Source organism: Scatophagus argus, chromosome 5, assembly GCF_020382885.2.
Source record: "Scatophagus argus isolate fScaArg1 chromosome 5, fScaArg1.pri, whole genome shotgun sequence".
Lineage (NCBI taxonomy): Eukaryota > Metazoa > Chordata > Actinopteri > Scatophagidae > Scatophagus > Scatophagus argus.
Window position 1 is genome coordinate 26,463,490 of NC_058497.1, and position 22,246 is coordinate 26,485,735.

At 48.8% G+C, this 22,246-nt stretch overlaps 1 protein-coding gene across 5 annotated transcripts; it reads left to right on the top strand.

Moving 5' to 3' along the window:
- Positions 1-2,353: 2,353 nt before the first annotated feature.
- On the top strand, positions 2,354-22,116 carry ece2b (endothelin converting enzyme 2b). Of its 5 annotated transcripts, none has more exons than XM_046390065.1 (19): positions 2,355-2,614; positions 8,690-8,776; positions 9,545-9,680; positions 10,428-10,643; positions 10,970-11,094; positions 12,057-12,203; positions 12,552-12,617; positions 12,726-12,914; positions 15,163-15,305; positions 15,395-15,509; positions 15,973-16,086; positions 16,212-16,310; positions 16,407-16,484; positions 16,607-16,710; positions 17,422-17,532; positions 17,832-17,899; positions 19,016-19,206; positions 19,373-19,468; positions 19,891-22,116. In XM_046390065.1, exons 1-19 carry the CDS (start codon positions 2,582-2,584, stop codon positions 20,065-20,067), a joined length of 2,295 nt encoding a protein of 764 aa, XP_046246021.1. In that variant the 5' UTR covers positions 2,355-2,581; the 3' UTR covers positions 20,068-22,116. The 5 variants fall into 5 exon arrangements, with proteins under 5 accessions (XP_046246023.1, XP_046246021.1, XP_046246022.1 ...); XM_046390066.1 differs by having other exon boundaries at positions 15,976-16,086; XM_046390063.1 differs by lacking the exon at positions 2,355-2,614 and adding an exon at positions 7,150-7,726.
- The last annotated feature ends 130 nt before the right edge of the window (positions 22,117-22,246 follow it).

Below are 22,246 nucleotides of genomic sequence, written 5' to 3' on the forward strand. Positions count from 1 at the left end.
TGTGTGTGTGAGTGTGAGTGAGTGAGTGAGTGTGAGAGAGTGAGTGTGTGTGTGAGTGTGAGAGAGTGAGTGTGTGTGTGTGAGAGAGAGTGAGTGTGTGTGTGTGTGTGTGTGTGTGTGTGTGTGTGAGTGAGTGAGTGTGTGTGTGTGTGTGTGTGTGTGTGTGTGTGTGTGTGTGTGTGTGTGTGTGTGAGTGTGTGTGAGTGTGAGTGAGTGAGTGAGTGAGTGTGCGTGTGAGTGAGTGTGTGAGTGAGTGTGCGTGTGAGTGAGTGTGTGTGAGTGTGTGTGAGTGTGTGTGTGAGAGAGTGAGTGTGTGTGTGTGTGTGTGTGTGTGTGTGTGAGTGTGTATGTGTGTGTGAGAGAGTGAGTGTGTGTGTGTGTGTGAGTGTGTGTGTGTGTGTGTGTGAGTGTGTGTGTGTGAGAGAGTGAGTGTGTGTGTGTGTGTGTGTGAGTGTGTGTGTGTGTGTGTGTGTGTGTGAGTGTGAGTGTGTGTGTGTGTGTGTGAGTGAGTGTGTGTGTGAGAGAGTGTGTGTGTGTGTGTGCTGAAGTGTATTTTAACACTGAGGGTGTGCTGCCTGTTTGTGGTCAGAAGGGGGAGCTGTTGGTCAACGTTTCACTGCGTCTCACGAGAACAGCGTGTGTGTGTGTGTGTGTGGCGGAGAGTCAAACAGGATGTGAGGCAGGAAGTTACTTTGATTACAGACTCATTAATGAAAGAAGTGGAGGCTCACTGGTGGTTTCTGTGCTGGATTTACACCTGAAGCCACATGTGCTGACCTCATGACTGAAGTGCTGAGTCATGCTTCCATCCTCCCACTGTGATAGCAGCTGACTGGTACCAGCAGCAGTCCGGACTCTCAGGAAGTCGAGCTCACCATCACCAAAGCAGCAGCAGAGGAGGCTGAGGAGTCGTTTCCCTCCTGTGTTACTACCTGTGCTCACCGACAGGTGGACTGACTCTGCAGAGGATGTGGGTGATGTCACAGCCATGAGATGAACCCAGTGGAGGGAAGACATTTTGGACAATGCTATGCTTCCAGCTTTGTGGCAACAGTTTGTTGAAGGCCCTTTTCTATTCCAGCATGACTGTGCCCCAGTGCACAAAGCAAAGCTCCATAAAGACATGGTTGGATGAGTTTGGTGTGGAAGAACTTGACTGGCCCACACAGAGCCCTGACCTCAACCCCATCCAACACCTTTGGGATGAACTGGAACGGAGATTGTGAGCCAGGCCTTTTGGTCCAACATCAGTGTGTGACCTCACAAATGCTCTACTGCATGAATGGGCACAAATTCCCTTAGAAACACTCCAACATGTTGTGGAAAGCCTTCACAGAAGAGTGGAAGCTGTTAGAGCTGCAAAGCTGAGACGTCATTAAAGTCCCTGTTGGTGTGAAGGTCAGCTGGCCCAATACTTTTGTCTATGTTGCGTCCTTACTTGCGTTTGTGTGCTGCAGTACTTTTCATTCTGGTTGTTGTTCCTCTGCAGACTGAATCCAGTTCTCCCAGTCTGGCCGGTTTTCGTTTCCTTGTGTGTGTTCTGTTCTTTGTCATTTGCGTGAACAGACTGCAGACTTTGAGGTGAATCAGGGTGAACCGGTCCTCATGTTTCAGGAAACCCAACAGACGCTCACGCCTCACTTCCTGTCTGTGCAAACTGGACAAACTGAAGACATTGGCTGCAGCATGCACAATATTTCCTCTGAGTTATTAACATTAATTAACATTTCCTCTTTATTGTCTTGAGGTTTCGTGTTGTTCGGTGGTTTTTCAGCTTCGTGTTCGTGTTTTGTGTTCAGGCTGCACACGCTCACTGAACACGTGTGACCTTCAGTTACTGCACAAAACATTCTTGGGCTAATTTAAACTTTGTGTCGTAAGAAGACCTGTTTTTGGTTTTGTTGTAGTTTTTCCCTTTTGATCTCTGGTGTTTATTTGATCTTTAACATTTTGCTTTCTGGGTGTGTTTGTCGCTTTGTGAAGGCTGTTTGTGTGAATAAAGTTGAGTTGCATCGTGTCCACCCAGCAGGAAACAGTAAAAAGTCATCAGTGATCTGCTCTGAGTGTGGCAGAGTCCACAGGCTGGTCTGAGGACTTCCTGTCTATCTTCTGCTTCCTGAGGACTTCCTGTCTCAGTGTCCTCTCGGAGGACAGCAGTCAGTGATGCTGGGACGGAGAGCCTGGAGGAGACAGCAGCTCTGAGCCTCGGTCGAGTCCAGACGAAGCTCAGCTGGCCGCGGAGCTGGAGGAGGTGACGTAGGGCCGTGAGGATGACGTCAGCCCCTCTGTGTCTCGGGGTGTGTTTGTTTGTGAGAGGAAGAGGCTGGTTGGATGTTGGGCGGGGTCTGAGGACACAGAGAGAGAGAGAGAGAGAGAGAGAGAGAGAGAACACAGAAACCTCCCGATTCTCCTGCTGCCGCCGCTGCTGCTGCACGGACAAAAGGAGGCGAAGAAGAACAGACGGACAGACGCAGACGGGGACAGACAGACCGGGCGGAGGACAGACGGACGGACAGCCGGGGAGGATGGGCCGGCGGAGCAGCCGTCGGTAGCGCTCTGTTTTCGGGGACGGAGCTCCAGGATGAGCGTAGCGCTGCAGGACCTCCGTAACACCGTGAGTGCGCGCGCACACACACACACACACAGGCGGAAAACACGCACATACCCGCGACGTGCACAGACGCCTTATACGCCACCCACGCGCTCCTGCGTGTCCCGGCTCGGCGTGTCACCTGTCAGTCAGTGTGACTGACTGGCTGGTCCGACTGATCATGGAGCTGTGACTGCAGACAGGTGTGTGTGTGTGTGTGTGCGTGTGTGTGTGTGTGTGTGTGTGTGTGTGTGTGCGTGTGTGTGCGCGTGTGTGTGTGCAGGCCTGAAATCAGCTCTCACCTTCTGCTGACGTCACTGACCGAACAGGCTGACTGATCACTGAACTGATCGATAGGCACACAGTCTGTTGATCCTGAGCTTTCGTGTCTTATTGATCCTCTCATTTCTCTGATCAATAACGAGCTGCTGTGTGATGAAAATATTTTAGTTTCTGATTCCACAGGAAGAAGATTTCCAACAGATTTCAGTCGTTTTCCTTAAATCTCAGGTAGGAGAAACAACACAAACGAGTGTCTGCTGTGGAGCCTGACGAGGCGTCCAGTTTCAGGAACTAATGTCCACCGAGGAGTCCATGTGAGGTTAGGACGCAGCCCTGAAGACAACAAACAAGCTGAGTGATGATGTCTTTAAAGGTACAGTTCACCAAAAAATGTGGGGGACATGAAGAGGCTCCAGAAATGTTTTGTGAGCAAAGAAACTTTTCCATCAGCCTGGAGGTGAAGAGATGATGACCGAACCCTCATTTCTGGGTGAACTGTTCCTTTAAAGTCTGATCCGGTTAACAAACGGAGGACGGGATGGACAGCTGGGAGCTGCTTGACGAAAGACGTCAAAGTCCCGCGCGGCATGGACGAGAACGAGAGCAGCTTCAGGTGTTCAAACTGTTCAGGTCGGGTTTGGTGAAGTCGAATGGGAGGGTCGAGCGGCGTGACGTCCTACAGACAGTGAAGTGCACTCGATGTTAAAATCGTGAACGGTGTTGTGCTTGTTTGTGTTTGTTTCGACTCGAAGCCAAACAGCTGGCGAGCAGTCGATCGTTTCAGCTACCTGTTGGGCAGTTAAATTTAAAGGCAAACATCAACAGGTCCCTCTGAGGTGTGCAGGAGGAGGAAGCAGCATGAAAATAAAAGACTGGAGTAAAGTACCTAACATGTATACTGCAGTATAGTACTTGAGTAAATGTACTTTGTTCTGTTCCTGAGAGCAGCAGCGGCTTGTGGTCCCACCTGCTGCGTCGTTCAGCTGCATGCTAACGCTAACCGCTGATGCTAACTGAGCTTTCATGTTTGTGGTGTTGTTAGAAGACGGGAGCCGATTGGTCGTCACTCCTCACACGTCTGATCGATCAGGAAACGGTTTCCGATTAGCTTCTGCAGAAACTGATTCTGATCAGACTTCGGCGGACCTCAGGGCTTCGGTTCCCCCGAGCTCGACTCCTCAGGCAGCCTGCGGCGATGTGGTTCGGCCCGTCGAGGTCCCTGAACTCCTCACCCCAGGCTGACTGAGCTGAGACATGCATGACCAAACAGAAAGACAAGAAAAACAAGTCCGGCATCTGTAGCTTCCTGGAAGGAGCTCAGTCATCAGGACGAACTTCCTTCAGAGAACTGATTCATTCAAACCCAAAAGAAACGCGAAGCCTGCGGGCCGATGTCACGTTTGTCTCTGCATCATCGCAGCGGGTGAACCAGTCAGATCCTGGCACGCCGTGTCAGGTGACCCGGTCAGTCAGGACAGACACGCCCATTTAATACGTCCGAGCGTTAAAGGTTTCTGTGAAGAACGAGAAGGCGATGACCTCACAGGCTAAAAGCTAACAGCTGCTGTCAGCTGATCCTCACTCGTCCTCAGTGTTGACGCTGAGGGACCAACACGAGGCTGCAGAGGAAGACGCAGACAAGCGGTCCTTTGTCCGAGGTCCATCACCGACACAGCAGCCCGAAGCCACGAGACCAACTTTAAACTCAACTTTAATTAGCCTTTCAGAAACATTTTTTAAAGTCCAACCAACAAGAAACGGTTGTAGCTGGAAAAAGGATTCGGCCAAACGCCTTTGGAGCCCTCAGCGGGGGTTTGCAGGTTCAGACCACACGGCGACGGTCCGGCCTGACGGACGGGAGGCGACGCAGCCTCTGAAGCGTGTCTGAAGTGGTTTCACGGGTTGTCGTGATGCAGTTTTTGTTTTTCTCATGTGACTTCGGATGCTAAACAGAGCCGAGCTGAGGCCACGGCGACTGCAGGAGGACATGAGGACAAACTGACACACACAGTCCTGATCCTGTTTCACACTTTTCTGTTTTGTGCTGCTGGGCTGGTCTGTCAGGAGACGATCCGGGTCAGGGTCTGAGAGGATTCTGGTTCCTGAAGTCAGAGCTCAGACACTTTTAAACGTCCATCACAGTTTGTCGGAGTCCAAATGTCTTTTGTCCCACCAAGAGTCCAAAGTTTACTGCAATAAAAAGTGAGAAAAGCAGGAAATCAGAGACTCTGAGGGATCTGAGCGTCTGATTGGCTCCATCACTAAACTTCTGTCTTCTTTTCTGTGAAGTTTGAACTTTCCCAGAGTTACAGCAAACGGCAAGCTGGCAGAGTGTGTGTGTGTGTGTGTGTGTGTGTGTGTGTGTGTGTGTGTGTGTGTGTGTGTGTGTGTGTGAGTGTGTTGGGTGGGCAGGGTTTACCGTTTCCTGTCTGCAGCTCTGTGACTTCCTGTCTTAAGACGCCCAGTTTCCATCTGAGCAACAAAACAAACTTGAACACCCGACTGCTGCTCACATCCTCCTCATCCTCTTCATCTTCATCAGTTTTCCTTTGAGCAGCAGATTCACAGCTCTTTTATAACCGCTGTGTGTGTGAGTGTGAGTGTGTGTGTGTGAGTGCGGTCACAAGTCGAGCCCTGAACGACATCACCTTCCAAATTCATGTTCTCTGACGTGAATGGATGAGCGAGCGTTTGTTTAAACGTTGTAGAAACGTTTTGTGAACAGGCGGTCGGCTGAAGCCCTGAAAGTTTCATTTCATACGTTAATTCTGGATCCACGTGAGTCCGCTCAGAGCTCCACCTTCACGTTCACGGAGGACGCGCCTGCTGACGCCATCGGGTGGCGTAGCGGCGGAGAGTCAGTGAACTGAGCAGCTCAGGGTTTTGGTGCTGCTGTGGTTGTTGTGGACGGAGAACACAAAGCAGATCTGCACTCGTTTCTGTCCTTCAGTGTTTATGCTGCTCATCACTTTCTTCCTCTGGATGCTTCAGTCAGACCTCAGACTGGTTTCAGTTTACTGTGTGTGGAGGTGGGGGTGGGTGCAGTAAATCAGGTGGAGGGTCAGGGGGCTGCAGGTGGGGGGAGGGGCCCTTCACTTTGTCCCGTATTGTGTTGTGGAGGTGTTTTGTTGGAGGTCAGAGGTCACAGAGGCTGTCGCCTTGGGGACGGGAGGTGTTGAAGGAGCGGTTGTCATGGTGATGACCTCCAGGTGACTTGTCTCAGCAGTTTCTCTGCACGTGCTCAGTGACGCGGCAAACCTGGTTCGGCCCTCCAGCGCTCATAGTCTCACGCTCCTGAGCTGCTCCACGTGCGGTTGAGACGCGCGGCAACACGCTGAGGAAGACCGTGAAGAAGAAGACTGCAGGTCAGTCAACACGAGCTGCTGCTAACAGTCGATAAAAAATTCATCGTGAACAGACTTCGCGAGGACCTCGAGACGCTCGCGGTGCAGAGAGAATCTTTAACGGCTTTAACGCTGTCCTCCTGCCGCATGTCCCCACCCTCAGGCGTCCACACGTCTGTTCAGGTGTCAGACATGCGTTTTTGTCTTTTCTTTCTGTTCATATGCGTTTTTCAGACGTTCTCGTGGTGTGTGTGACACACACGAGCAGAATGTCTGTCACATTCGGTCTTAGTTAGCTTAGCCCGTCTTTGTGCTAAGCTAAGCTAACTGCTGCATTCCGGCGTCGTCCTGGAGCAGTGGAGGTGATTTACTGAGCAGCAGGGTTTGTGTCTGAGGCCAGTGTTTAGAGTACGGAGGCTGTGAGAGGACAAAAGAGCAGGCTTCAGAGCCAGAACACAGAGAGACAGACAGACAGACACGCACAGACAGACAGACAGATGTTATATAAGCTGCTGTGAACTCTATTAGAGCTGAAAGGAGATGATTCACGCACATTATCTAATTACACACACACACACACACACACACACAGTGACATCACCCTCTGCACAGAGATATAACACACACACACACACACACTCCCGTCTCCTAGGAGCCCCTCTCGCCCACCTCACCCCCCTCTCTCCCCCTCTGTGTGCGTCATCAGTTAAAGAGACCAGAGCCCGGCGAGAGACCCTGACACAGGCTGAGAGAGACAGACGGGTTTCAGCCAAGGTCCCGAGGAAGGAAACAGTTGGAAACCTTTCGTTTCCTGCGGGACCATCAGACGGTAGCAGCAGGACAGTGAAACTCTGCAGAGACTCGGAGGACAGACGGGAGGACGTGTCCCCCCCCCCTCCCTGAGTCCAGACCCGCTGACCAGGAGGTCTCAGACAACCACATTGTTGTTGCTCATGTTTGTAGGCTGTAGACTCATGTGGACTCCTGAGCCTGGCAGGCTCCACCACACACAGCAGCTAATAAACGTGGAAATGAGTGTGTGACCGTATGAATCAGAGTGTGGTGGGACCATGGAAAGACCAGCGCAGCGTGGACGGCAGTAAGTTCTGCTTCGCTGTTCGCGTCTGCACGTGTCTGAGATGCTGCTGAAGCTGAAGTGCAGACTCAGAGCTGTTTGTTCAGACGTGTCGTCCACTCCAGGTGGGGTATCTGTCAGCCCCTGTGATGAGGTCTCTGTAAAACCGTCTCCATGCTGACAGGGATCACACTCTGAGGAGGAACGCTCAGCTTTATCTGCAGTGTGGAAGAAGATGTGATTGATCGCTGCAGCTCCCTTCACAGCTTTTGGCCACATGTAGTCTCTGATAGACATCGTCGTCCTCGGGCCTTCAGCCGAACTCTAATGCTAAACGTGCTAACGCTGGCAGCATTAGCAGCATTACTAGTGGCTGCCACAGTGGTTTCCACGGCAACCAAACAGTCCGGGCTCGACCGCCGCGGTGAAAACAAAGTGAGCGTCTGCAGCTGTTTGAGTTTATGAACTGTTTCTGACTGAGTGCTGTGCTGTTTATGTTTCTGCCACACAATGACTGAGGGGGGAGGAGGGGGAGGAGGGGGAGGAAGCTGAGTGTAAACACAGGAAGTGCAGATTTATTTGATCACAGCTAAATATCTCCTCATGCTGAGCCTCAGCTCTCCAACACGTCGCTGCAGTCAGGTTTTATTTTTAGGTTACGCTGAACTTCACTGTCACACAGGAAGTAACAGCAGAGCATGAAGTAAAGAACGGAACCCATCAGCAACATCACACGTACTTCTGCATACATTTAAGTGAAGGAAAGCCTGACGTTTGTCCGAGCAGCTGATGTTAGCGTCCGTCCGACAGTTGAGGAGAGCTGATTTATGTTGTAGTGTCTGATAAAGACTTTGCTGCCGAGGACACAGAAAACCTTCAGCCAGTGAGGAGCACAAACTGTCACGTCCTGAAAGCTGATCCGCCTGGAGTCGAGTAAAGCCCGAACGTCCCAGAGGAGCATTTTGGCCTACAAACGGTCCTCAATGAATAATAAATAGTGAACTGGCCGCCGATCAATACGAGCAGCAGGAAGTGAAGCTTGCAGTTTAACACCATCAGCATCTTCGTTTGTAAGCCGAATGAAACTGCTCAGAGAGAACGGCCAGAAGAACAGCAGCGGAGTCGGCCATCTTGTCAAAAAATGATAAAGATAATCTGAGCCGGCTCGTCTCGTTCGGGGTTGTGGCCTGGAGTCCAGAGTCCTGGACAGGCCCACGTGACCGCGTTTGTGAAGGCTGATGATCCTACAGCCGCATTTTGAAAAGTTCTGCTCACTGTTTCCACCCTGCAGATTAGATTTCGTCCTGACGCTTTCCTCATTAATCTGCGTTAGTGTGGACATCGCTGACAGCCCGCCTGTCTGTCTGCCTGTCTGTCTGTCTGTCTCACTCTCTGCAGATGTCCAGGTACAAGCGAGCTACGTTGGAGGAGGAGGAAGTGTCGGACGCTCCAGCTGAGGCGGCCTCGTCTCCTGACAGAGTGGAGGTCAGCGAACACAACAAACACACACAAACACGCTGACAGAAGACGTAATGAAACAGAATCACAAAGAAAGGTGAAGTTTTGTTTGCCAGACGCTGACTCAGCTGGCTGACTGGTGCCAGGCCGGGTCCTGGACTCCAAAAGGTTTAGTCCCGGGGTGAGTCGCAGGGCCCGGTCCTGCAGCCAGACCTTGGGGGGGCTCAGAATAAAAACACAAATTGGGGCCACCACCGTGTGGGTCCAGCAGCCACAAAGAGAGGAGCAGCAGGGGGTCTGGAGCCCCGCCAGGCTGAAACAACAAATGTCAGCCGTGTGGAGGAGACGGAGGAGACGGAGGAGACGGAGGAGACGGTGCTGCGTTGAAACTGCATCGGGGGGACGTTTAAAGGACTGTGTGAGACATAAAATCTGATCCGGTTTGAGCAACAGATTCATGTGTTTAAAGCTTTATGAACTCAGCGAGACGAGATATTTCAACTCATCTCACAGTGGCCATAATGTGGCCACAAGAGTCTTCATGACCGACTCGTCCACTCGGCTCCAACGAGCCGTCTGTCTGTCCGTCTGTGTGGACCGCGTCTCTCGGTAGTGACGACTGAGACGGTGGATCCAAGCAACTGAAATGAGTTTCATTGGCTGTTTGTCTGGGCTGCACCACGGTGCGGACCTCGGATGTCCAGAAAGAGGAGACAAGTCCTGAATTTGAGTCAAAGTCTGTGGAAGGTCCCTGTCCAGTAGTTTGTATTGAGTCTGTCTCTCTGTCTGTCTCAGGTGGGTTTCAGGAAGGGAGGTGTGGACATCCTGGGCAGGAGGACTCAGCTGGAGGTCCTGCTGTCAGTCCTGCTGCTGGCTGCCCTCCTGGCTCTGCTGGCCTGTCTGCTGGTCCTGGGACTGGGATTCAGCTCAGGTGACAGCATGACACCTGCCTCCATCTTTACTCCTCCGTTTCCTCCTTTTCCTGTCCTCTCTGTTTCTCTCCTGCTGTACCCCTCCTCGTCTGTCCCCACTTCGCTCCTCTCCTTCCTCACTTTCCATTCCGATCCTTCACTACATCCTCCCTTCCTTCTCTGCGTCATCCCTCCCTGCCTCCGCTTGCTTTATTGTTTCCTTTCTATTCCTTTCCTGCCCTCACCCATCCTTCCTCACCTCCTCTTCACATCTCTGCCTCCTCCTCTTTGCTGTCTTTACTTTCATTTTCTTTTCTTCCCTTTTTATTTCAAATCCTAATCCCTCCTTTAGATCCTCGCCGCCTCCCTTCCTCTCCTGACTCTCATTTTGTTCCCTGTCGCCACATTCCTTTCCTTTCCTATCATTTCCCTTCCTTTCCTACCCCCACCCATCCTTTCTTTCTTTCCTTCTGCTTTTCTTTCCTTTCCTTTTTTATCTCCTATGTACCCTGCCCATCCTGCTCTGCCTCGTCTTTCCCGTTCTTCCTCCTTCTCTGGTTTTGTGCCTCCTGCTTCCTTTCCTTTTCTGCCTCTACACAACCTTCTCTAACTTCCCCTTGTGTTCCCTCTGCATTATCTTCCTACCTTTGCTGTTCGTATCCTTTCCTTTTCTACTTGCTCCCTTCCTTGTCTCCTGTGTCAGTCAAGCTCAAGTCCTTCTCAGTGTTCTCACCCTCAGTGGTTTCCTGTCCCATGATGCTGTGCAGATGGCGTCCATGGCCTGTGCCTGTCTGAGGCGTGTGTCACGGTGGCGAGTCAGATGGTGGAGGCGATGGACCGCAGCGCCGACCCGTGCCAGGACTTCTACCAGTTCGCCTGCGGAGGCTGGATGAGGAAAAACCCGCTGCCCGACGGACGATCGCGCTGGTCCACGTTCAACAGCATCTGGGAACAGAATCAGGCGCTGCTCAAACACCTGCTGGGTGAGACGGTTTAACTGACTAAACGTTATAAACTTTTTAATCTCGCATGTCCCGTCTGCTAACATACAGGGGAGGGGTTTATGATCTGCGCCACAGCCACCAGGGGGCAACGTACATGTTTTGGCCTGACTTCTTGGCGAGATCTCATGTTGTCCATGTTGTCTACAGAGAGAGTAATTTCTTCCTCTTTATTTGTAAAGTCCAGACTCCTCCTGCAGATCTTTTTCTGCCATTCTCCTCCCCTCTGCTGTAGTGAGTGGTAATATTACAATAATAAAAATACTAACTAATATTAAACTCTGACAGTTTGTCTTTCTTTTTTGCAGAAAACGGGACTTTTAATGGCAGCAGTGAGGCGGAGAGGAAGACTCAGTCCTACTACCTGTCCTGTCTCAACACACAGAGGATCGAAGAGCTGGGATCTCAGCCTCTCATAGACCTCATCACCAAGGTAACCACGCATTCACCTCATCACCACGGTAACTGCTTCACTCAGGTGCACCACCTGCCTCAAAGAGCTCTATTTTCTGAGTCGGTGCTCACTGACAGTTGGGTACAGTTAATAAAATAATATGAGTTGGGATTGATGCCAGACAGCGTAGTGAGGACATAACGATTCAGAAGGTAGGAAGGAGGATGTCAGGATGATAAACAAAAACCCCGCTCCTGAAGGCACCACGTCACTGTGTACTGTTACTGTTTTAACTGCACTGTTTTCAACTCTGTTGTGCTGTTGAAAAGTTAACCTGTATGCACCAACACATTAAGTCTACCTGGACTCAGGGATGAACTGATCAGAGTTTGGAGGTGAATGTGACTCTGTTCTTGGATGTCCACCTTGAAACTGAGCTGATCTTCTGTGCTGGTGGGTTGAATGTGTGTGTGAAGCCTCCACATTTTAGAAACTGTAGCTTCCCTTCAGCAACACACATATTTGAGGCTTTGAAGTTCACCACAAGCTCAGTGGTTTGGATGATACTGAGCCTTTGGTGACTGTCAGTGCACCATGTGGTGAAGCTCCCTGTCAGCCAACACAGATATTATATGAGCCTGGACACACATGAATGAGACTTTACTGGTGTCACTAGAGACTGAGACAAAAGCCCTCTGATTCAGAAGAAGACGATGTGTATGGAAGACTCATTAATAAAATTCAAGGTCAGGTTTAGGAATTAAATTGTATAAGAAACAGCAAATAAATCATGTGTGAACTTGTGGCTGAAAAGCATTTAACCAGTCTAAAATAAGAGACAGTATCATCAGCAAACAGGTTTAGAATTGTATAACTCCTTTAAAGAGACATAACCAGATTCCAAAGTCCAGTTCAATCATATTTATAAGAAAGTTTGCTGTTTGGGCTCTGACAACCTGTAAGCCTTCAGCGTGCTGAGAAACACCCGTTTGTGGCTGTAGATCGGGGGCTGGAACATGACGGGACCCTGGGAAAAGGAGAACTTCATGGAGGTTCTGAAGGTGGTTTCTGGTCCGTACCGAGCTCAGCCTTTCTTCAGTGTTGGGGTCAGTGCTGATCCCAAAAACTCCAACAGCAACGTCATCCAGGTAACCAGATTGAACCAGACCACAGCAGAGCTGTGATGATTAGTTTCATTATTGATTTGTCTTCTCGATTAATTGATGGTGGAAAATGTTGATTACTTTTTTCCGAAGTTGATGTCAAAACTCATTCAGTTTACTGAACCAAAGAAAATCTCCATTTTTTCCTTTCAGATATGAATAAAAATGATTATCAGAATAGTTAGAAATTAGTCTAATTGATTAATTGGCTATTCACTGTGACTCTTTGATTCAGCAACACGAGTGATTAACTGAGCTAAGATCTGAACTGTCTGATTCACACATTATCCAGGTGTTTGTTAGATATTTGATCACCTGCCCTCCTCTGCCCAGGTGGACCAATCAGGGCTCTTCCTGCCATCCAGGGACTATTATCTCAATAAGACAGCCAATGAGAAGGTGACAATTCTTCTGTGTGAGACAAACTGAGTTTATTATTGTGTTTAGATGATTCGAAGTTTCAGAGTGTGAAGTTGTTTGATGAAGGAAATGAGCCGTCGATTCCAGGTGCTGGCAGCGTACCTGGACTACATGGTGGAGCTGGGGATGCTGCTGGGTGGAGAGAGGAGCTCCACTCAGCTTCAGATGCAGCAGATTCTTGAATTTGAGACGGCGCTCGCCAACATCACCGTCCCACAGGACCAACGGCGAGACGAGGAGAAGATCTACCACAAGGTCACCATCGCCGAATTACAGGTGAGGTTTACGCCACCTGGAAGTCGGAGTTTGTATGAGTCACTGAACGGCATTTAGCTCAATGCAGCGGCGTAACTGCATACAGCCTCACAGAGCTGCTAGCATCGCTGTCAACTCTTTGTTTGATTGGTAATAAAGTAAGGACCAGTTTTCATTTCTATCTGGCCATCAACCAGCCGTGTTATAAAGAAAGGCATCACAAGCACACCTGAACCTGTCAGAGCTGCCAACGTGGGATCATACTGCAAAACTGCCCGAATTTCATTTCGCACGTGTGCACCAGATCAGAATTAATGTTGTGTGTGTGTGTGTGCGTGTGTGTGTGCGTGTGCGTGTGTGTGGGCTTCCGGCCGTCCTCATTGGTGTCTCACTGGTATTGTTCTGTTGTGGAGTGCAGGCTCTCTCTGCTGCAGCACTCTGTCCTTCAGGGTTACAGATGCTTCTGGGGTCACCATGGCAACTGTTGCCACGAGCTGTTGCTATGTGCTTGCATCGTCATGGTGGTGATGGGGGGGAGGGGCGTTAGATAACAGCTTATTATATAAACATGGCTGATATGGACATGAAGGAAACATCAGATGAGTGTGACCTTTATGTAAACGAGGACGTTGTTCATCATTGTTTGTCATCATTTATCGATACATCAGGCTGTGGAGCACAGCGCCACCTACAGGTCAGCTCGCTCCTCTGCGCTCATCATTAATTCATGTTGTGACTGGTTGAAAGCTCACAGCACACATGTTGACCATTGAACTCACAGCTTTATGTCACGTCCTGCTTCCTGCCGCTGTTTTCAGGCCCACTTTCAGTTTGTCCAGTTAACAGACTTTGGAACGGTGGTGTGAACAGTCCTCACAGGCGTGGTGGACTCAGGGGTCGATAACACAGAGATGCTCAGACTGAGGGAACTGCCACAGAGGACACTTTTACGGCGTTTTTCCCCAACACGGGGCCTCAGAGACATGAAGAATCTTTCATGTCTCCAAAAGTGTTTGATGTGTTGGAAATCTGTTCTTTTGTCATCGGGAAGGTTTTGTGTCTTCGGAAAAACTGCAGCCTCGTTTTACTTTTGTCCTAACATGAACCAACACTCAGGTTCTCAGGTGGGGTTGGGCCCGTGACGCGTCTTCATCTGCACTTTGAGTGGAGCTGCTGCACCTTCTCACACTTCATCTAAGTTCAGGCTGTTTGGGGATGTTTTCCCCTCAAGTCTCAGACTGAGGAAGATCCTGCGAGGAGGAGCTTCGAACCTGAAATCAGACCTGCAGAGAAAACACACAACGGGCGTCTCTTTCAGCCACATGTTGGAAGCTAAACGTCTGCACTGTCTTCTCCCTGCGGAGTCCAGTTTTCTGTTTTTGACTTTTTGAAGCTGAAGCAGACAGCAGGGATTAGTTTTTCATCTCGGCGTGTCCCCCCCGGGTGGTGCAGTCTACTCCCACACTGAGGATTACCCAGACAGACAGACAGAGGGACAGTTTTAATTCGATTTACCTTGTCCTCTTCCTGTCCAGCTGAGACAGATCTGAGCCGTCAGGTATTACAGCCACCTCAAAGTGATGAGTTTAGCATTTTCTTCCCCCTGAGTTTCGCCTCTCAGGCTGCACACAGTTTGCTCCAACTTATTAATGAAGGTTACTGAGGCCTTCTGTGCCCTGAGAGGAAGACCTGTAGACAGTAAGGGGCTAAAAGAGTACTTTCACCTTGTTAACCTGTTTTACAGGTGAAAATACTGTATTTCTAAAACTGTGTTTACTGAATATTCTGAGACACCAAAAGTGAACATCAGTAATGTCCACCACAATAAAAACAAACATGTATAAAGTTTTATTTCACTTTATTGTACTTGCACTTCACCCTCGTCCTCTTGGGATGACTCAGTTACTTCCTGTGTTTTAGCGCCACCATCAGGTGGCTATAAAGTTGTCTGTGTTTTGCCATGTACAGTTCTCTTTATTTATTTTATTTTATTTTTATTTTATCCTTATCCCTCCTGTTTGCAAATAGTTGCTGTTAGTTGTTGTTTGCAAACTGCCCTGTGTGTTGCTTCCTTACTTTTTTAAGCTGCTGGAAATTCAATTTCCCAGAGGGAGTCATCCCAAAGGGATCAATACAGTGAAGTCCAAGTCTAAATTCTCCACAGGAAGTATGAAAAAACAGGAAGTGAACTTCATGTGGCTGCAGTGTTCAGATGTTAATGTTGTTCTGGTTCACCTGTACTTATGTCTCTTCTTCGCTGGTGTTTCAGCTGCTGGCTCCAGCCGTGGACTGGTTGGACTACCTGTCGTCCTCTCTGTCTCCTCTGGAGCTGAACGACACTGAACCTGTCGTCCTGTACGCCCGAGAGTACCTGCAGCAGGTGTCTGACCTCATCAACAAGACGGACCGCAGGTCTGAGACGGTCACCGTCTGTCTGTCTGTCTGCGTCAGTGTGTCTCCCGGTCTGACCACCTGTCTGTCTGACTGTCTGTCTCTCTCAGTCTGTTGAATAACTACATGATGTGGACATTGGTTCAGAAGACCGTGTCCAGTTTGGATCAGCGCTTTGAGAACGCTCAGGACAAACTGCTCGAGAGTCTCTACGGAACCAAGAAGGTACTTCTAATACTACACATACTATTACTACTGCAAGTACTACTATTGTTACCACTGGCACTGCTACTGACACAGTTATTTCTTGTACTACAGCAGGTATGAATACTTAAAATGGTACTTTGACAACTTCAGACTGTCATCCTGGTAAAAGATTCCTCGTCTTGTTGGTGGAGGTGGTGAAGCCTGAACTGGTTCCGATGGTGTCTGTTTCTTCTTCTAATTGGCTTTAATGGGTTCTGACAGGAAGTTCCGGGTTTTAAGTGTTTCCACTGGGCTGTAGTGGGTTTAAATGTGTTTTCCACCTTGCTCTTAGTGGAAGCTTCGTCTGTGCTGGTGTACTGGGGAAACTGGTTCTGTAGTTGGTTCTGACCAGTCTGTTTCTGCCTTTAACTGGATCTGCCTGATCCTGGCTGTAACTTGGACCAAGTGCCTGCCGCTGGTTTTAACTGGCTGTGGTTTGTTGCAGTCCTGCACCCCCCGATGGCAGACTTGTATCGGGAACACCGACGACACTCTGGGCTTCGCTCTGGGAGCGCTCTTCGTCAAGGCGACCTTCGACAAACACAGCAAAGAGATTGTGAGTCTCAGTGTCGTTTAAACCTGAATGATCGTAACACGTTACTACAGCAGGGACGGCTGGTCCTGAATCTGATACTGGTCTGCTCTGCTCCGCTTCATCACCTGTCCTTCTGTCTCTGGCAGGCTGAGGAGATGATCAACGAGATCCGCTCAGCGTTTAAAGAAGCTCTGGATCGACTCAGCTGGATGGACGACCAAACGAGACAGGCTGCGAAAGAAAAGGTACACCGACAGGTGGACAGACAGACAGGTGGACAGACAGACAGGTGGAGGTGAAGGTGCTGATTGCTCTAACTGAGTCTGATTGTCCCTCGTTAGGCAGATGCAATCTACGATATGATTGGTTTCCCAGAATTCATCCTGGACCCCAAAGAGCTGGATGACGTTTATGACGGGGTAAGTGACAGCCGTCAGCCGTCAGTCATTCACCTGCAGACAGGTGCAGACATGTTTGGCTCAGGTGATGTTCTACTGCCCCCTGCTGTTGAACATGCATTAATGACACTGTTGTGTTTCAGTATGAGGTGTCAGACGACAGCTTCTTCCAGAACATGTTGAACTTCTACAACTTCTCATCCCGAGTGATGGCCGACCAGCTGAGGAAGACTCCCAACAAAGACCAGTAATAATGACGAAGACACGCCAACACAATGAGTCACATACTGACAAACACACACGCCAGCCCTGTTACGTTCACGTGTTCGCGTTAAAGATGTCGTTGAGCGTGAAAATGTTGACACAGAATCAGTAAAATATTCTCTGACAGCATCTTTCATTGGTTTTCCGGCACATTCACACACGATCTTTCTCTAACGTTAACCAAAGGGCTTCTTAGTCGTATGTAAACAGGAAACGGGGCGGCGCACACACACACACACACACACTCATCTAATCAGAGGTCGTATTCACAGAACATCAGTCCAAAGGTCTCCGCTCATTCAGAAGAATTCTGTTTGCTCGTCCTCTGACTCGGTTACTGTTCACAGCACAAGATTCTTACGACAAGCGATATTCGATTTAATGCGATACGTGATTGGCCGAGGACCGCGGCGGCTGCGGTCAGTGGTGTGTCGATGCTACACACGATGCTACACACGATGCTCGGTTCTACAGCTGACCGATGAAAGATGGCAAACCGCAGACCTCAGGGTCCGAACCTCAGCCGCCTGCCTGAGAAGCTCCTCAGTAAAAAGATCTGAAGAAGAAACTCAGAGCTGGAACGTTCTGAGGTTACGTGTGAATACGACCTCTGGGCTGTTCGATGCCCCGCAGAATAACTCCTCTCCTTGTTTCCTCTGCTTCTCTCCTCCCCTCCCCTCCTCTCCTCCTCCAGGTGGAGTATGACTCCTCCTACAGTTAATGCCTACTACATGCCCACTAAGAACGGCATCGTCTTCCCTGCTGGGATCCTACAAGCTCCTTTCTACGCCCACGACCATCCCAAGTCTGTCTACCTCTGTGTCTACCTGTCTGTGTGTTCACCTGTCTGTACACCTGCAGAATGAAATAATGCTCAGCTACAGAAGCGATCATGGCGTTAGACATCACAGAACTTTACGTGTTGAGCTCCATTACTGATCGAACAAATAGATAAATCGTCAGGATGTTGTTTGTTTGTGTTGTGGTTGTACTGAACTCTGGATCCTCCAGGGGGCGCTGACAGGACTTTAGACTGTCAGTCTCTGGACTCTTCAGGCCTTTGGAGAAACGCTGTGAACTTTGAGTGTGTGTTTGTGTTTTCAGGGCGCTGAACTTCGGTGGGATTGGGGTGGTGATGGGTCACGAGCTCACGCACGCCTTCGACGATCAGGGTGAGTCTGGAGCTTCTTCTCGTTCCTCGTTTTCTGGACCTTCTCTTCACCTTCACCTGTCTCCTCCGTCCTTCTGCTGTGAGCTTAGCGTCGATCTCAGCACGCCGAGATTTACTGCACCGAACCCATCAGCTAAGTTTCACTAGGAAAAGGAGATGCTACGACTACGTACATTTTGTTTTCTGAAGAACACGTACACGGCAGGTGGGATCAGGATGTTTAAAGTGTTCCCTCATGACTCAGCAGGTTATTGGAATTTAATCTTATCAGACTTCACATCCATTGACCTCCCCAACATGCACCCAGTGGCGTTTTGAGATTCCACAAGTTTGTTCTTTGAACTTTGAACTTTGTTCATCTCTGAACTCTCTGAACCTTCTCGGATTTGGGTAGAAAATCCAAAAGCCTTTCAGAAAATACCAGAGAGAATGAAGATACTCAGTCAGAAAGTTAATGATTTCCGTTGAGATGCAGCCTGTAGGATCCTCGTTATCTGCTCTGTAGGACGATGGGATGCTCTTCGTTCTGAGTGCTGTGACACCAGACGAAGCGTTCAGGTTGTTCGTCCAGGTGTGTTTCACAGTGACTGCTGGGGCGTTGAAGGTGCTTCTTTTGCTTTAACGCCCCAAGTGAAACATTTCAAATCTGTTTTTATCACAAATCTGCTCATTATCATTACATCAGGAGTATATCATTTACTATATAGACAAAAGTATTGGGTCAGCTGCCCATCACACCAACAGGGACTTTAATGACGTCTCATTCTAAACCCACAGACAGCTTTGCAGCTCTAACAGCTTCCACTCTTCTGTGAAGGCTTTCCACAACATGTTGGAGTGTTTCTGTGGGAATTTGTGCCCATTCATGCAGCAGAGCATTTGTGATTCATTCCTTTAATTTGTATATGGGGTATTAGATTCTCTTTCTGAACATTTTAAGTAAAGAAATTGAGCTAATGGCCCTTTTAAATTTATTTTTTAAGTAAAATTAATACACTGTCACATATTTTCCTCTTAGATGTTGATGTGAAGACAATGGCTGTGAGCCATAGATTATCATGACAAAGAGAGAATAAACAACGAACTCACTTTGACTTGGTTTCCCTCCCGCCGTCAGGTCGTGAATACGATAAGGAAGGCAACTTGAGGCCGTGGTGGCAGAACTCGTCAGTGGACGCGTTTCGTCAGAGAACTGAGTGTATGGTAGACCAGTACAGCCGCTACCTGGTCAACGGAGAACACGTCAACGGAAAGCAGACGCTTGGAGAAAACATCGCTGACAACGGAGGACTGAAGGCTGCTTACCACGTGAGTATGGAACACCTTACGTTCAGTAAACCAAACGCTGCTGTGGCGAGCAGTCCGAGCTCAGAACACGTCATAAGACCTGAACCGTACTGATCTGAACCAAACTGTGCTACACTGTCATCGTACCATATGTTTCCCACATAATCGTGACTAAAATTCTCTTCAGGCCTATCGATCCTGGGTTCAGAGGAACGGAGGGGAGAAGAGACTTCCTGCCGTCAACCTGACCAACGATCAGCTCTTCTTCGTGGGATTCGCTCAGGTGAAACACAGCTGGCAAACAATAATAGCTGAGTTACCCTCACAGCAGAACGACGACCCACAAGGTCCTTTCCTGGGGCCGCTTCACTTTCTGTTCGTGACCTTCTGCTTGTCCTAAAGTTACTGATGACCTTTGGTCATTTGTGTGGCTGCTGACACCAAACTCAGGAACACAATGCGTCACATCAGCGCAGGGCTCGTTCTGTCACGTCTTTAGTGGGTTGCTCTTTAAAGGCCACCTCTGCAGGTTCGGACAGGTCGATCAGGTGTTTGGCCATCTGGAGTGATTCTACAGCGTACCAAAGATTTAAGTCTGATGTAGTTATTTTTCCCTTAGTGGTGCGATACGTAGCATTTCAGGGCTAAACGCTCTAACGGAACAGCAGTTGTTCTGCTTCACTTCTGCTGTCTTGTGTTTTTCAGGTGTGGTGTTCGGTTCGGACACCAGAGAGTGCTCATGAGGGCCTGGTGACCGACCCGCACAGCCCGCCGCGATACAGAGTCATCGGCACGCTCGCCAACTCTCCGGACTTCAGCCGACACTTCAACTGCCCCGCAGGGACGCCCATGAACACAGGGAATCGCTGCGAGGTCTGGTAGACAGACTGAAAAGGACAGCGTCAGAGGGTTCATTAGATCATTTTGTTAATCAACAGGTCGGTATGTTAGCTAGGAGAGTTTTCTTTTGCTCAGCTAAAACTGTTTAGTTTGTCAGTCAGATTGTTAATTGACAGGTTTCTTAATTAAGCGGCTGATTAGTGTCTTAATTAGAGGCCTGGTGTCTGTTAATAGCAGTGGTCAGGTGTTCGCTCGGGAGGTCGCAGGTGTTAGCTTCAGTTTCACTTCATATAAATCTGTTCATTGGAGACGATCAGACTGACTTCCTGTCTGGAATCTAAATGGACTCAGTGGACTTCACTCAGAGACATGAAGGACTGATGATGAAGATGGTGATGAAGCCACATGGGACGATGTCACTGACTTCTGCTTTACCACCGTTATTGGTTATTATTATTACTATTATTATTATTATTATTATTATTAATGGGCTTTGGTTTGTGTGTGTGTGTGTGTGTGTGTCTGCTGTCTGTTGTGTGAAAGTGCTCTGTAACTCTCTGATGACATCACTGTGATGACCTCACACATCGATTACATCACGGCTGCGTGTAAAGATCACTCGGAGGAAGTTCTGACATTAAGGACGTTTCAGGCTCAAATTTTCATTGTTCCACAGATTTGGGGTTAATTAATCAATAATCAGTGGATTGTAATGGATTATTCATGTGGTTTAATGGTTTTTCAGGAGCTAAGAACACTTTTAATTAGCACGCTTAATTAGTGACGTCGCTGTCTCCAGCAGCATTCGAAAATAAACACCTTAAATAAACACCTTAAATCGCAAAGATGTTCCAAAACTGAATTTGAAAGGTTGCCTAAAAGCAAAAAAAAGCCTTAGAAGTTTGAATTATTGTCAAAAATCCTGTGAGTCAACACTTTCATCCAAATCCAGACGTTAGCCTCTGTGGAAACCAAACCAAAGGCCGTTTTGAGGTCAGTGAAGAGCGGATGTGATGTGATTTGGTCTCATGTAAGATAATAACTCGTTGAAAGTTAAAAACTTAAACACTGTAACTGCCACCATTTAAATTAAAGGCTTCGGCCTCACAGCGCGTGTGCTGCCGTTCGCTCGCTCACTTTGTTGTTTTGTTCTCTACCCGTCAGCCCTTTCTAACCAGCAGTCACGGCCATAAAGCCGTGCAGCGTTGTGTTGATTAATCACAGTTAACTGACATCAGTGGCCTCAACAAGCGCCTTTAGATTACATTCAACTGTGAGGCTGACTTTGGATTTTACTGCCTTAAAACGAACGCCTTCAGAAGTGGAACGGTCAGCTCTGATGTCTGATGTGATGTGACATCAGAGTCCGTTCAGACATCAGGTCGAGACCGATTAGATGAACTCCAACACAAGGCAAACCACGAGGCGTTCAGGGACTGAAACGAGCGTATGAGATTGACAGGTTTGATCCTGTGTTAAAAGTCAGGAAGTTAAATGCTGCTTTTGAAGTCTCTGACTTGAACGGTTTTAAGTCCAGATTTGACTTTTGTCAGTTTGTTGTGAACAAGGCCGAGTCGGCGAGGCGGCGAGGCGGCGAACAGAGGGAGGACAGCTGGATGAGTAATGGAAACAGTACACGGAGAAACACAGTGATCACACCGAACATTAAGCCTTCATCACTTTAACAAACCAACATTAGTTGGAAAACTTCCTCGGCTCATTACCCATAATCCCTCAGTTTTGCTGTGCGCTGCAGGTGCCTGCCAGCAGGTGGAGCTCTTGGCCTGCTCATTCGGACTGAAGAAGAAACAAAATGTTCAGATATTAAAATCCATTTTTCACAAAACTACACACTGCATTACAAAACTGTGTGTGTGTGTGTGTGTGTGTGTGTGTGTGTGTGTGTGTGTTTGCTTCGCTTCCTGATGACATCACTGTCCAATCCTGTGCAGCTCCTGTGTGTGTTGTTGTTTGTCCAGCAGAAGAAGAAGCTGCTTCCTGCCAAAGATGTTTCTGTGTGTGTGTGTGTGTGTGTGTGTGTGTGTGTGTGGCTGTTAAGAGGGAGGTATGTATATCTTTGTGAGGACCAATCAAACCATCGTAGTGAAGACATCTTTGCGTTGTGAGGACTTTTCACTACAGGACTGTTTAAGGTTTGGTTCAGGATTAGTTTGGGGGTCGTGTCATTATGTCAGCGAGTGCTCACACACGTAGAAGTATA